Below are 15,469 nucleotides of genomic sequence, written 5' to 3'. Positions count from 1 at the left end.
AGGTGGCCAATGAGATTGTAATACACACAGGAAACTCCACATTATGTTAGGTCACACATAAGTGACCAATTGAATTACAATTTACCCTATAGTAGACATTTGACCTAGCCTATCACCCTCATTAGAATTGGCATCCAAAGGGCGGGGCCCATACTCCTTGGTAGCTAGGAGACCGTATGCAACCCCCCACTGATCAAATGGCTCCACCTGGCCTGACCCACCCTTGTATCTAGGCTTTGTTACCTGGGGCTGGTTTCTGGGACTTGTTTTTAAGTCAGTCCCCTGGGGGGAAGGGAAGCAGGGACACTTCAAGGGTTACACAACAAAGTTATTGTTTAACCTTAATGGAAGCCTCTGGATAAATAGGTCCTTACACCACCCAGGCGCCCAAACCCACCATTTTTAACCCATGGAAAAACATTAGGAAAATTTTTACTAGGCGAAATTGTCCAGTTCTATAGTTAAAGTTGTAAGTGGAGGACACTGACAGAAGACAGTAGAGATAGAAATTTATCATGGTCTAAGTGACATTCCAACAGATGTAGTGTTTACATCCAACTTCTCTAGGAAGTGGTCCCCAGTTGGACTTAATTCGTTTGGGTACTGGTTTCAGCCAGTTCCAGAGATCACTAGACTAGAGACGTGGAGAACTTCACGTTAAACCAATGAGAAGAATCCTCACACGGGAGTCTAAAGATCGGCAGCTATGCTAGCAACTTAGGTGGTTGTTCTGTGCCCCAAAAAGACAACTTTGTATTAAAGACAGGAATAAAGGGAGGGCTTCAAGTTTCTGGGTCTACCATTCTGTCCAGGGTACTACCAGCCAAAAGGCAGGCTTTCTCCTCCCCATAGAGCAGCCCCAGGATAGAGGATTGCAGCCAGAGCAATGACCTGAAAGTGTTCCAAAACGACCATAGTTGTTGAAAAGCCCGTGAAATGATAGTAAAGGAAGAAAGGAGAAAGTGAGTCTGAGAACCTCAGACTTTAGATGAAATGACTGAGCCATACCCTCAGGCGCCAAGTGATGCGGCAGTGTTGGGGTTCGGAGCCAACAGCCCAAAAAGAATTCTTGATGTCTTTGGTACAGAAAGGTGGTTTTATTGAAGCACGGGGACAGGACCAATGGGTAGAAAGAGCTGCACTGGGATTGTGATGGGTGACTGATTATATGTCTTCAAGTTGGGAGGGGTTAGGGATATACCATAAGTTGTAAGGAATTTTGGAAGCAAAGTCTAGGACCTTGAGGGGGCTGACTGTTGTTGGGAAGAGGTCATTTATTACTGTCAAATAAAACCTAAGTCAGGAGACCCTTCAGATGTAGATCAGTGAGCAGTGTGCTTAGAGGATGATTGCTAACATCTATCTTGGGATGGGGAGTAGAGATAATGAAAGTTTCCAAGGGATTTTTTTTTTTTTTTAAGATTTTACTTATTTATTTGACAGAGATCACAAGTAGGCAGATAGGCAGGCGGAGAGAGGGGAAGGGAAGCAGGCTCCCTGCCGAGCAGAGAGCCCCATGCGGGGCTTGATCCCAGGACCCCAGGACCACGACGTGAGCCCAAGGCAGAGTCTTTAGGCGCCCCTTCCAAGGGACTTCTTATGTGTTAAAGTAGACTTACAGGATCTTGGGGGTGGGCTAAGATTGCCCTTAGCAAAGTATTAACATAAAGGCAGCTGAGTTCCTAGAGGAAATGTCACTCTGCCTGTTTCAAGGACTTATAGGCAGTAGGTAATTTAATGTTTTCTTTTGCCTTTGTTTCCCACATCAGGAGCGCTTCACAAAGTAATGGTCTATCCTCCTGGGTGGAGAAGAGTTATGCCCCTTTGCTTCTGGTAAAGGGTTTGATAGGTTTTTTTTGTTTGTTTGTTTGTTTGTTAGCTAACCATATAGGGAGGAGCTTACTCTTTAACTTTTTGGGTGTATCTCCTATATTTTGGTGGTTGGTTTTTCTACTGTCCTATATAGGGTTTTAGCATTACCTGCAGGGAGTATGTTAGAAGGTAGAGGATGATCAGTAAACTATTCCTAAGCTAAGACAGCACTTTGAGACCAGAAGACAAAGCAGGCCACTCCATAGTTTACATAGAGTTTTATTGAGGGTAACTTACTGACAGGGATTCTGGTGGAAAACAATCCACAGCAGCTGCGTAGTTATTCACGAAATCCAGACCTTAGTCCACAGGTTATGTAGAGTGGGGGACGCACAGAAGGGCATTGTAGTGAGATCAGAAGGTTTTACACACACCTCCAAAGGCTTCCATGCCCAGTTAGATCTCGGGGCAGCACCTGTGCATCATCTCTAGCAGATTCATGGGAGGCCAGAATAAACCTCCCTCCTCCCCCACCAATCTTGGCCTTAAGCAGGCATTTCTAAGGTATATACATTAATCTCCTAGTGGCCCAGAACATGTAGTCCCAAGCGAGGTTACTGAGCAAATGTGAACAAGATGGACGGCCAAAGATGGGGTGAGTATTGTCAGCACAACACTCTGAGGGAACAGTTCAAAAATGTGCAACTGACAATGTCTTTTATAGTTGGAGGGAGTGGGGTCTTTTGAGTCTATGACCTGCTGACTTATAACCTAAAAACCAAAATGGTTTTACTTGGGTCAACTTCCCTTCTGAGCCTCCATTCCCTCCTTCCATCAATTACATAAAGGTCAGGTTGATGATTAGCTTGGCATCAATCACAGGTGGGGGTGTTCCTGGCCTAGGCAAGACCTTATTGCTGGTCTACGCAGTCCTTACTGCTTGAGGGGCAGTTTTGGTTCCCTAGGCAGGATACTTTGCCTGGAGGGCTCTTTGCCTGCCATAAGAGATGAGCTGGGAAGAAAACTTCAGGTCAAAATGGAGGTAGTTGAAAGCCCGCTTTGAGCAGTCTCACTCATTTTCCTTGTGTGCAATTTGACGATCTCTGGTGATGTCATCAGGTGTGAACCCTCTGAATAGCCCAGCTGCAACAGGCAAGAACATCGTCCACGCATGGCTGTTAACGGTGATTTCTAGGAAATTTCTGTCAGGTTGTCCAGTTTCAGTTTGTAGGACTTCAGGAAAAGCGGTTTTGTTCTTAGTGATTCCAAGTCAGAAGGCTGGGAGAAAATTGGATTTGGAGAGTCTTAATCAGATATTTGAGAAAACCAGAAGAATTTAGGGTCCAGGTCAGTTTGCAGATAGATAACAACTTCAAAGACAGCGACAGCACTGGGATCTGATGTCCACAGAGGTGTGCTATTGAAACATACTTTTTCTCTTCTGCAGTCATCCATTTGTATCAGAGATAATCGCAGTAAGACTAACTTGTTTGCAAAATAAATCTGGTCTCATTAAACATGGCCTGATTATTTACATAGCTACCACAAGAATAGTTACTGGCCACATGGGTTTTTTGGATTTGCCCTTTTTTTTTTTTTTTAAGATTTTTTTTTTTATTTCAGTGAGAGAGAGTGTGAGTGAGCACAAGCAGGGGAAGCAGCAGAGGGAGAGGGGGAAGCAGGCTTCCTGCTGAGGAAGGAGCTTGATGCAGGGCTCAATCCCAGGACCCTGGGATCATGACCAGAGCTGAAGGCAGATGCTTAACCAACTGAGCCACTTAGGCGCTCCTTTGCTTTTCTACGGAATCTCCGATTCGACGTCTATTTTATTACTATTTTATTTGTCAGAGAGAGAGAGAGAGCACACACAAGCAGGGGGTGCAGCAGGCAGAGGGAAAAGCAGGCTCCCTTGTGGGACTTAATCCCAGGATCCTAGGATCATGACCTGAGCCAAAGGCAGCTGCTTAACAAACTAAGCCACCCAGGTATCCCTTAGATTGTACTTTTTTTTTTTTTTTTTAAGATTTTACTTACTTATTTGAGAGAGATCATGAGAGGGGAGAAGGTCAGAGGGAGAAGCAGACTCCTCGAGGAGCCGGGAACCTGACAGGGTCTCCATCCCGGGACTCTGGGATCATGACCTGAGCCCAAAGCAGTGGCTTAACCAACTGAGCCACCCAGGTGCCTCCTCAGATTGTACTTTGAAAAGCCACTCAAGGCCCGAAGCCAAGCCAAGGACTCACTGTCCTTGCCTGCAATACCTATGAATTTGAATGGATTCCTCTCTTCTCAGAGCCCCCGAAGTTTTCTGAACTTCTCAGGCTGCCAGAAGGGGACCATCTTTATCCATTGTGATGCTGGAAACCCAGTAAGAAGATACCGGGCAGTGTTCTGAAGGGCTTTTATTGGCTCTATAAAGTCAGCCTTAGTTCTTGAGGCTGTTTGGTCATGTCTGTGTCTGTTATAAGGAACAGATTATCTGCAAATAAATACATAATACCATGAAAATAATACTTAATAAGCATTTCCAAATTCTGATGAGATCAGGTAAGGAGAAAGATAAATGTTTCAGTTCTGTTTATTTTCATCAATTCATTTAGTCCCTTGTAATTGATTCTTGTTTTGCTTGATCCTGGTGATGACGGAACTGAAACCTGGCTGAGGACAAAGCAAAAGGCTGACACCTTGCAACCTCCCCCCCCCCACCCCCACTCCTGGGTGGGACATATGTGACATTTTTAGGACTCTCCCAACTATCTAATAGCTTGCTAAAAAGGGCAAAACGACCTTGGCAATGGCTTGGCCTCTGGTATCCCATATCTTGCAGGTCCTCTTTAGCATATGAAAGTTCTGTTGAAACCTCCCTTTCCCTTACTTCCCCCACCCTCGTGGTACAGAACCTGCCACTCTTCACAACCCGGGGCAGCATCTTTCTGCCCACTGGTCCTGTCCCCGTGCTTTAAAAAACCACCATTTTGCACCAAAGATGTCTCAAGAATTCTTTCCTGGTCATCGGCTCCGGACCTCACTGCACCGAACCTCACTTACATTCTAAAACTTCATCATAGGCAGTTTTGTGAGTTGAGTTTTCCATTAGAGTTAAGGAAATTCTTACCCACTTCAGTGGTAAGATCTTAAAGTTTATCAGAAACCTATGCATATCAGAGTCCTTTTCTTGACTCTCAGAAGACCGAGCACTTGAAAAAATCATCAGTAAAACTGTAAATGACAAAAAAGACTTTAAAATGGCAATGGTTTTAAAGATCTGATGAGAGTTCATTCAATGCAAATGACAAGGAAATGTGGTTATTTCTGTGGCACAGATTTTTAAGATAACTAGAATTATGACTGATAACATTATACCAGAACAGAGCAGATCGCTAGGAATTTAATCACATGATTTAAATAGTTCAGTATCTCTCCTTTAGAAGATGTTCCAGGGAACATGCTGGGAAATCCCAGAATTAGTCTGAGTTTAGAAAGACCTACTTATTGTTTGGGGGAAGTTTGTCAAATATCAAATGTTTTAGAACACCTTATTAAACAGGTCACTGTGAAACAGCACTCTTTTTAACCAAAGAGATGGTTAAAAGATGTCCAGAGGCGGGGCACCTGGGTGGCTCAGTGGGTTAAAGCCTCTGCGTTCGGCTTAGGTCATGATCCCAGGGTTCTGGGATCCAGCCCCCCGCCCACAGCATTGGGCTCTCTGCTCTGCAGGGAGCCTGCTTCCTCCTCTCTCTCTCTGCCTGCCTCTCTGCCTACTTGTGATCTCTGTCAAATAAATAAAATCTTAAAAAAAAAAAAAAGTCAGAGGCAAACCAGAAGAACACTTAGTTGTTAAAACACCAAAAACTTAACCTCTGTGAATAGAGAAGACTTGGGTTCTCAGGTAAAGACCTGCAAAGGAGAACATGGAGCATAGGAAATGATGTTGGTAAGATACAGAATCTGTGCTTTCTAGGCAGATTGTTTAAAGGTAAAAAACAAAACAAAACAAAAAAACCCTTCCACAATCTCTTACCAAGAGCAGACCAATAGTCTTTTAAAAAACTGTGTCCTCCTAATTGAGGAAAGGTGGTGAAATTAAACTTTGTACAGCCATTCAGTTAAAACTTAGTTTAAAAACTCTTAAAATAGGGGCACCTGTCTGGCTCAGTTGATGGACCATGCGACTCTTGATCTTGGGGGTGTGAGTTAGAACGCCATGTTGGGTATAGAGATTGCTTAAAAATTAAATCTTTAAAAAAAAAACCCTCATAATAATTTCATTCAGCTCTAGCCACTTTGACCACAAAAGGTAAGTGTCTCTCCCTCTCCCCTCCAACTTTATCTACTTAGTTTGTCCTTTCTTCTCTTTTCATTCTGAAACAACTAGTTACTTTACTTGACAGATTTACCTTTTTTCCTTAACAAAAATACATCTCCACACCTCATACATTTTCTTAGTAAAAATACATTCTGCTTGCTTTGCATAGAGTTGTTTCTCTTATTCTAGTACGTTTAATACCATATATTAGAATTCTTAACCCACAGACACCTTAATTTCTAGTGAAAATGAAGAAGTATGCAGTTAAGAACTGCGTCATGCCAGCATTGTGGAGATTGGCAAATTTGTGAATACATTTTTATAATTTCTAGAAGCATACACTTCCTCATAGTACAGTTTTTCAGTGTGGCACAGGACATGTTTACTAACAGACCCCAGTATGTTTATTTCTTCTGTAATAAGAAGCCACGAGCAGGTAAACTTAGGCTTAGGGGCGCCTGGGTGGCTCAGTTGGGTTAAAAGCCTCTGCCTTTCGCTCAGGTCATGATCTGGGTGCTGGGATTGAGTCCTGCATCAGGCACTCTGATTGGCAGGGAGCCTGCTTCCTCCTCTCTCCACCTGCCTCTCTGCCTACTTGTGATCTCTCTCTGTCAAATAAATAAATAGAATCTTAAAAAAAAAAAAAAAGTTTAAACAAAAAAAAAAAACTTAGGCTTAATACTTTAACAATTAATGTTTCAGTATTTATCTTATTTGGAAATGATCTAGATATTTAATGACTACCCATAACTTAACAAAATTCTAAGAATGTAAGTTACCAAAGAGATTTAAGAAACCATTTTTAGGTAGACTTAAAATCTAATTATTGTTGTTTATTTATAAATGTTTAGCTTACATCCATTTAATTCATTTGTTCTTAGCAATGTTTACATTATTCATAAAAATTTCATCATCTTAAGTTATTTTTCTTGCTAACAAATTTGTATAACAAATAACAGGAGCTCATTTGACTAGCAAACGAGGTAGAAAAAGTTGCATGTCTGCATTTTGTGCTGACAATTCTGAAAGCCTATCTGTTATCTGGGTTAGTGCTGCTTGTTTTAGTAAACCAACAGTATTTATATTTACAAAAGATTACTCAAGTCATGTGAATTTGAAGAACATTTGGCTTAGTCTCTTTTTTATTTCTGAGTCTGAGGAATGCTTAATTTACATATAAGCACTTTTTTTTTTAAGCCAATTAAGTAGAGCTCTTTTTACAGAGTAATTTTGGCAGTGCCACCTAGAGGTAGAAAAATACCATACATCTAGAACATACATACATAGACATACATAAACATACAGATAAATGCAAACAAATGTTACACTGTTTAGAAAGAACAATTGAATCCAAATTGTATTTCAGGCAGATGGAATAAGTTGGGGTTAACCCACTCAGCTAAAGCTTTTTACAAACATTTGTGTAGAAGACTTTTTTTTTTTTTTTAAGACTTTTAAGAGTTTTTCATTTGCCCCATGTCCAAATGGCTCCTTTTTTTCTTTGTAGTCTCAGAGACTTGCCTGGGATCTGTGGGTCCCTGGAGAGCCCCCAGTAGAGGAAAGCAGTCAAGCTCAGGTGGCTATAAGGAACTAAGGGGGTAAAGTGGGAAGGGAAAATCTGGCAGGGGTGAAGAAGGTTTGGAGAGGCAGGAGTTTGAAGTAGGGGACTTAGCAAGGATTCAGGGAGCTGAATGGAAGATAGAAGGTGACAAAAGGAAGACAGAAGCAGTAGGAAGGAAGAGGTCCCAGAGGAGCCAATCTAGGGAAATCTTAAGTTTCCCAAAGAAGCCAATTAAGTTCCAAATTATACTTAACTAAATCATGTGAGCAAGAAGGAGGTGGACAGAGGTGGTGGAGCATATAGTCAGCAGGGATTCAAGAAGGGGGTTTCAGTCAGTTGAGAAGTTCACATGGGAGGAGACAGGATCAAATAGAGCAGAAAGACCTTAAAAAAAAAAAAAAAAAAAAAGACTCCTGGGGCACCTGGGTGGCTCAGTTTGTTAACAGTCTGACTTCAGCTAGGTCATGATCTCAGGCTCATGAGATGAGATAGAGCCCTGCATTGGGCTGCCCACTGAGTGTGGGACCTGCTTAAGATCTCCTTCTCCCTTTGCCTCCCCATCCCCGACTCTTTTTCAAGATATTTATTTGACAGAGCACAAGCAGGGGGGAGCAGCAGGTAGAGGGAGAACCAGGCTCCCCGCTGAGCAAGGACTTGGTAGGAGTGAAAATCACAGGCCAGCTGTTACGATTTAAAGGGGGCATATCTGAAAACTTGAAAAACTTGTGTTTCCAAGTCTGCATAGGTTTACCACTTTTACACTAAGAGTTAAGCTCCTTTATGTTTCTCCTTATCTGAATCATTTGGACCCTTTGGTGTAGAGCCTGAGAATCTGTTTTTAACAAGCTTCAACACTGTGGATGCAGTTGGTCCTGGAATTAGGGAACCACTGATTTCTGTTATGATGTTAACCAACCAGAAGTTGAAAGTTCTTTAAACTGGTTTGATCTTCACATTGCAAAAGCCAGTCTTACTGAACTCAGTTTTGATTTTATCTCCCTTTAAGTGGAGGTAATAAAACCTTTTTTATCTGCCATTTTAGGTGATGCTCTATTGCCCGGTTAGGCTCCTAAATTGGACTTCTGCATTTATTTTTCTAAGATTTTATTTATTTATTTATTTGACAGAGATCACAAGTAGGCAGAGAGCCCAACGCGGGGCTCGATCCCAGGACCCTGGGATCATGACCTGAGCCTAATGTAGAGCCTTTAACCCACTGAGCCACCCAGGCGCCCCTAGACTTCTGCATTTAAAACAGAAACGAACACTTGAAATACCTGCCCTCAAGAGAATGTAAGAAGTATGTCAGACTTTCAGATAAACAAAGTGATGGTCTTCCTTCCCTAAGGAATGTCCATTTTTTATGGGACCAATCAGTGTTTTTCATAAGATTCCCAAAGGAATCCATGACCTAGAAATGTCAGGAAGTTTAAAGAGTTACACGTGTGTATAGTTAATTGAGATAAATGTATTAATTAGCTAAATCAAACCAGGATAAAATAGAGACAATAGAATCTGAGAGTTGGGACCTGGAAGATAATATTTAGTCTGGAATATAAGAATGGACCATCAGAATCACTTAGGGAGGGGGTCTTAGTCATCATTGCAACTTCCTTCTTTTCTCTCTTGAGATTACTACTAGCTTTCTTCCTTACACAAATATTTACTGAGCACCTACTGTGTGTCAGACACTATGCTAGCCATTGGGGTATAGCAATGAAGAAAAAAAATTCGGCTGCCCCACCCTTGTGGAACTCATAACCCAGCACTCTTACTAAGCCACTGCTGTTGGAAAGAACAGTGGGCTCCCTTGTTTTGGAACGGAAGGAAGGCTGGGACCTACTACTGTAGTCTAACTTTTACTTTTTCTTCTCTTGCTTTCTGTAGTAACCCTTAGGATCATTCATCCGCACTTCACTTGAACCCTTCCAGTCGTAGGGTGCTTGGGACAAAGGGGCTTTATCCATTCCTGACAGCTCAAATTATTAGTGATTTCTTCCTTAGACTGTATTGAGCTACAGTCACTCTTAGGCCTTTCACCCATTTGTTCAGGTCTGCCAGCTAGGAACACATAGAGTAAGCATCCTTTCACATCCTTTCATGTGTAGAAGTTAGATACATGCATCTCGCACCTGTGCCTGACAATTCTTGTTGCCAGGCTTCTCTTCTCTGTTTTTTCAGGTATTTTTCCCAGAGGACATTTCAGTTTGTTCTATAAGCCTGGTTGCTTTTTCCAGGACACGTTCCACTTTCTCAGAATTCTTAGTGTGTGTTTCCCAGAACTAAGCTTGAAACCATTTATATCCTTTCAGTTTAGAATAAGACATTAGCAGTAGGTGGGTAGCCATGTCCCACTTTCCACTAAGAGTCCACTAAACAACCTGTGTCGTTTGTGTGAACTGTTGGTCTCCCTTTTTCTGCACCTACGTGGCCAACTCGTTGAACCTTACTGAAGTTTATGTATATACCTAATATATTCTTCATTTTTAGAGTCAGGCTATAAAGACCTTTTAGGCTGCTTCTTTGCAAATCCAGGATTTGCTGCTTCAGTAACTATCTTTTGAGCATTTCTGCTGCCCTAAGTACTGTAGTTCTAGAATAGACCTTAGTAAACAGATGGTAAACAGAGCTTATACAGATATTTCCTAATTTACTCATTATCTTGTAGTCATCCAGACTCATCCCTGAGGATAATTTGGGGATTGTGATGGGTTTTTGTTTGTTTGTTTTTTCTTAAGATTTTCTTTATTTGTGGGGTGCCTGCGTGGCTCAGTGGATTAAAGCCTCTGCCTTTGGCTTAGGTCATGATCTCAGGTCCCAGGATCAAGCCCCGGGTCAGGCTCTCTGCTCATCAGGGAGCCTGCTTCCTCCTCTCTCTCTGCCTGCCTCTCTGCCTACTTGTGATCTCTGTCCATCAAATAAATAAATAAAATCTTTAAACAAAAAAAAGATTTTTTTTATTTGTGAGAGAGAAAGAGCACAAGTTGGGGGTGAGGAGGGAGGAAAAGGGAGAAGGAAAGAGGGAGAAGCAGGCTTCTGGTGGAGCCGGGAACTTGATGTTGGTGGGGGTTGGGTGGGGTAGGACTCAATCCCAGGACCCTGAGATCATGACCTGAGCTGAAGGCAGACGCATAACTGACTGAGCCACCCAGACACCTCAGGATTAGTATGGTTTTTTACAAAATAACCTTGAGTAGGCCCTTAATGTTGCCTGAGAAGCATTTTTCATTTTTGCCTGTCTGTTCATGCTCCTGCTGTCCTAGAAGACTATATCCTACTTTCTCAAGCCTTGTTTCAGTTGATCTGCCTCCTGTAACCCTAAGAGAAAGTAAAAGCATTCAGAAAAAAACTTCCATCCACCCTCTGCCTCATTTATCCACTCCCTGAATCTGTGCCTGGTGTTCTGCTTTTTCCTGTTTTTCCTGTTAACGGCTCCTCTTAGGGGAGCCAAGCCTTGTCTCTGTGCACTGCATTCCCCGCCCCCCCTTTGGCCTACTTACACACCTCCCACTGTGCTGGGTCTTTGTCATCAGTGCCAGACATGCCACAACTCTTTCTCTATTCCAGTTGCTCTAGAACCCACTCCAGTCAGAATTTTATCACTTCATTGAAACTGCTCTTGTCAAGGGCACAGTGACCTTCACGATGCTAACCAGTGACCTCTCAGCTTTTGGCACAGCCAGTGCCTCCTTTCCAAGGCTGCACACTCCCCTACTTAGCTTCCAAGACCTCACACTCCCCTACTTCATTTGTCTTTTCCTGTCCATGTCTTTTGCCGGTTCCTCATTGCCTCTAAATCTTAATGTTAGGGTACCCCACATCTCAGCTACCCTGTTGGTAATCCCATTCATTCACATGGCTTTGGACACCGTCCAAAAGCTGACAGCTTCCTACTTTACTGTTGAAGTTTAGTGTGTGGGTTCCAGTTGGGTTCCACAGTTTAAAGCTGTATGACCTTGAGCAAGTTATTCCTTGCCTCCAATACCTCATGGTAGGTACTTCATTTGTTGAAAGAACGAAGGAAAGAAAAATAAAACTAGTTTTAACCTAGAAAAATGGTAGAGTTCACAAGTTTCTTGATAGAACTGCCAATAGAGAAAAATAATTACTTTGTTTTACAAATGAAGGGGAAAATTAGTAACTGGTATTACTAACTCCATTCTGGCTCTTCATCCTGTCACACAGTTGATCGTCTTTAACAGTGTGATCTGGCTTCTCCCCTAACAGCTCTATGGAAGTTTCTTTACTTAAACTACTAGTGACCTGAATACCAAATTTGGAGGGCATTTTTTGGCCTTTACAGTACTTGACCTCTCTGTTGATCTCATTCTCCTTGGAACTTCTCTCTTGGCTTTCACAAACCTCTCTGACTAGTCTTCTCTCTCTCCTCCCTGCTCCTTAAATATCAGTATTTTCCAGGGCTCCTTTCCCACATGGTTCATGGTTCTTGCCTGAAACTTGACTCTCTCTGAATTTGGTGTGGGGGACTTGGACTACTGGTTACCCACACTTGCTTTCAACCCATATTTCCTGTTCCTCTTAGAAACCCCTTCCTTTGAACAGGGTTTCTACCATCTGACATTGTCACCCTCTGTGTTGGCTGTCCTTTGCCAACCTCTTCCTCACAGAGTATTTCAACACGTGGTTCACCATCTGAGTCCCCATCATTTCAGTTCACTTAGCTTCCTGTCAGCTGTGATCTCTCTTCACCCAGCCCCAGCTGTACAAGCCAGAGACATCCTGAGCCTTACCTGCAACAAGTTAACAGCCTCCGCATTCACACATTTAGACAGTTTCCTGACCATGGTTGTCTTCCTTCCATCTTGGCTTGCTTAAGGCTCACAGAAGCAATTCTTTGACCTCATTTGTCTGAACTTCTGGCCTACTCATCTACGAAAACCCCAACCCTGGACAAATCTAGCTGCATCATCTCTCTCTAACGCTGGGGACAGTCACCTCACCCAGGGAATAAGCTGGTGACCGTAATTTTGTAGTGTTTCAGTGGCCTTCCCCTCATCTTTCTCATCCCCATCAATCCCTCCTTTCATCCAGCTGGCAGAGTGATTCAGAATGCAAGTCCAGCCATGTCACTCCTGCTATCATCACTGCTATCCTGTGTTGTAAAAGGCCAGTGCGCCTCAAATTTGAACATGAATATGAGGCACCTGAGAGTCCTGTTAAAAATGCAGGCCACACTTCAGTAGGTCAGGGTAGAGCCTGACAGTCTGCATTTCTAACAGAATTTACTTTACATCTTTGTTTTCTCATTTCTGTGAGGTAACCTCAGGGTTTGGTAATCTAGATCAGAAATTTTGAACTTTTTTTTTTTTTCTAAGGTCTTAACTTATTTGACAGAGAATGGGCAGAGAGGCAGGGAGAGAGAGGGGGAGGCAGGCTCCCTGCTGAGCAGAGAGCCCGATCTGGGGCTCGATCCGAGGACCCTGAAATCATGACCTGAGCCGAAGGCAGAGGCTTAACCCCACTGAGCCACCTAGGCGCCCCACAAATTTTCAACTCTTAAGTAAAAAATTAGAAGGGTTTGTTGCTTATTAACTGAAGTTCCAGTGTCAGTTAGATGGCTCTCAGAGTCATTGAGGTTTATCTCCTCACTGTCTGGATAAAGTGTGGAGGATGGAACAAGTTCTAGGCAAAGAACTCACTTTTCCCAACTCCTATGATATTGGTCCTCCATTTTAACTGTCTGGCTCCCTTAATTTTCTCCACAACCACTAGAGTGCGTATAGTGTGTGCATACACAATGTATGCCACTTGTGGAGCAGACAGAGTCTAAAAGGGCACCTGTCCCCAGGGATGTTCATAGCCTAAAATAAAGGCATTCTCCCCTCTTCTCCCAAGTAGTCTCATCTCCTATCCTTTTCAAACTTTGTAAATACAAGTTTAGTAACAAAAGAAATTTAGTGTTAGGCATGGCAAATCATGATGAGCCGAGAAAGTAGAGTTTGGGGAATTAAATCTTTTTTTTTTTTTTTTTTTTTTAAGATTTATTTATTTATTTGACAGAGATCACAAGGGGGCAGAGAGGAAGAAGCAGGCTCCCTGCTAAGCGGAAAGCCCGATGCAGGGCTTGATCCCAGAACTCTGGGACCACCTGAGCCGAAGGCAGAGGCTTTAACCCACTGAGTCACCCAAGCGCCCTGGGGAATTAAATCTTAACATTGGTGTGTAAGTTTAAACACGCCCTACCTTCAGAACAATAGCTTTCAGTCTTTGCTTGGAAGTGACCTGCGTTTTGACTCTCAGCCCACTAACACACAACTTGGGCACAGATGTGTAACTGAAAAAGCGTGTCTAAATAAGAATACTGTTTGTTGCCTGGAAGCATTCTATTTCTTTTAAAGTCTGATTACAACTCACTAATTTGATTTTACTAACCTTAATGCTTCTAACCCTGAATTTGGGGCCTTAGAGTCCTAGTCACACAGAATATTCAACTGAACTGGACCTGATTTTGATCCAGTATGATAACTTTTCTTCTGCTGAGGCTAGACTCACTTCTGCAGAGAAGACCTCCCTACTGTTAACACTTAATTTTCTTTAAATCCCATTTAAACTGTACTTGTTCCAAGAAGACTTTGTACCTTATTTACTGTTTCATTTAGTGTACCCTCAGCATTGATACAGTATATTTCCTGATTGCCATGTGTGAGTAAGTACTTGGTTTTGATTTCATTTATGTTTACTCTGTCCCCAATTAGACTGTTAAGTCCATAAGGGCAAAAATCCTATATATTTTTTTTTTTTTAAGATTTTATTTATTTGTCAGATCACAAGTAGGCAGAGAGGCAGGCAGAGGAGGGGAGGGAAGCAGGCTCTCGCTGAGCAGAGAGCCTGATGCGGGGCTTGATCCCAGGACCCTGGAGTTATGACCCGAACCGAAGGCAGAGGCTTAATCCACTGAGCCACCCAGGTGCCCCAAGACCCTATATTCTGTTTCTGTGGAATGCTCCCATTCCCTCTAATTTTGTACCTGGTTGACATTTTAATCAGTCATCCATTAACCTGTGGTTCTTGCATGGTACAGATGCTTAGCTCTGTCAGGGCATCTTTCTCATCCTGTTTTCTCATATGCTCATCCACCTCATTTCCCTACAGATGCAAAGCCTGTGAAAGAAGAACCATTGTCACAGGCTCGGCTCTTTCCCAGAAGCTTTGAGGAAGGTCTGGGGTTTGAATATGCGATGTTCCATAATCATGTTGAAAACAGGACAGTTTGTATATTGCAAGGAGGTCCTTACCTGCAAGGAATACCTGGGTAAGAATGATAGCATCCCATTGATTAGTAGCATCTGAAAGATGGCTAGCTTGTAGTCATACCTATCCATAGACTACAATAAAGGCATTGAAGTGGCAATGTAGATACATATTTATTGACATGGAAAGATGTTTATAAATATTAAATCTCAAAAGTATGAGACAGGGCAAAAGAGTATCATTAACATGTTAACTGATTTGTCACTAGATGGTGGCATTATAGGCCTTCTGATTTTTAATTTATTTTTCTTTGTTGATCTGCCTTTCCTACATTTCTCAAAAGATTTTATTTTTTTTTTTTTAAGATTTTTTTTTTTTATTTATTTATTTGACAGAGATCACAAGTAGGCAGAGAGAGGAGGAAGCAGGCTCCCTGCCGAGCAGAGAGCCCGATGTGGGGCTCGATCCCTTATTTAGTTATATGACATAAAGACACAGCGAGAGAGGGAACACAGGCAGGGGGAGTGGGAGGGGAGAAGCAGGCTTCCTGCCTAGCAGAGAGCCTGATGTGGGCTGGG

The 15,469-nt window shown here is 42.5% G+C and overlaps 1 protein-coding gene across 1 annotated transcript in view; it reads left to right on the top strand.

Moving 5' to 3' along the window:
• Positions 1-15,469, top strand: part of THEM4 (thioesterase superfamily member 4) — a 36,650-nt gene that overhangs the window by 11,403 nt on the left and 9,778 nt on the right. The window contains exon 4 of the mRNA XM_032843688.1: positions 14,793-14,952. Coding sequence (XP_032699579.1) covers positions 14,793-14,952 — 160 coding nt within the window. The remainder of the gene's footprint in view (positions 1-14,792; positions 14,953-15,469) is intronic.

The sequence above is a fragment of the Lontra canadensis genome, unplaced genomic scaffold (genome assembly GCF_010015895.1).
Source record: "Lontra canadensis isolate GAN:19392208 unplaced genomic scaffold, GSC_riverotter_1.0 scaffold142, whole genome shotgun sequence".
Taxonomy (NCBI): Eukaryota; Metazoa; Chordata; class Mammalia; order Carnivora; family Mustelidae; genus Lontra; species Lontra canadensis.
Note: the sequence above shows the minus strand (reverse complement) of the source record. Positions and strands in the feature narration are given on the sequence as shown.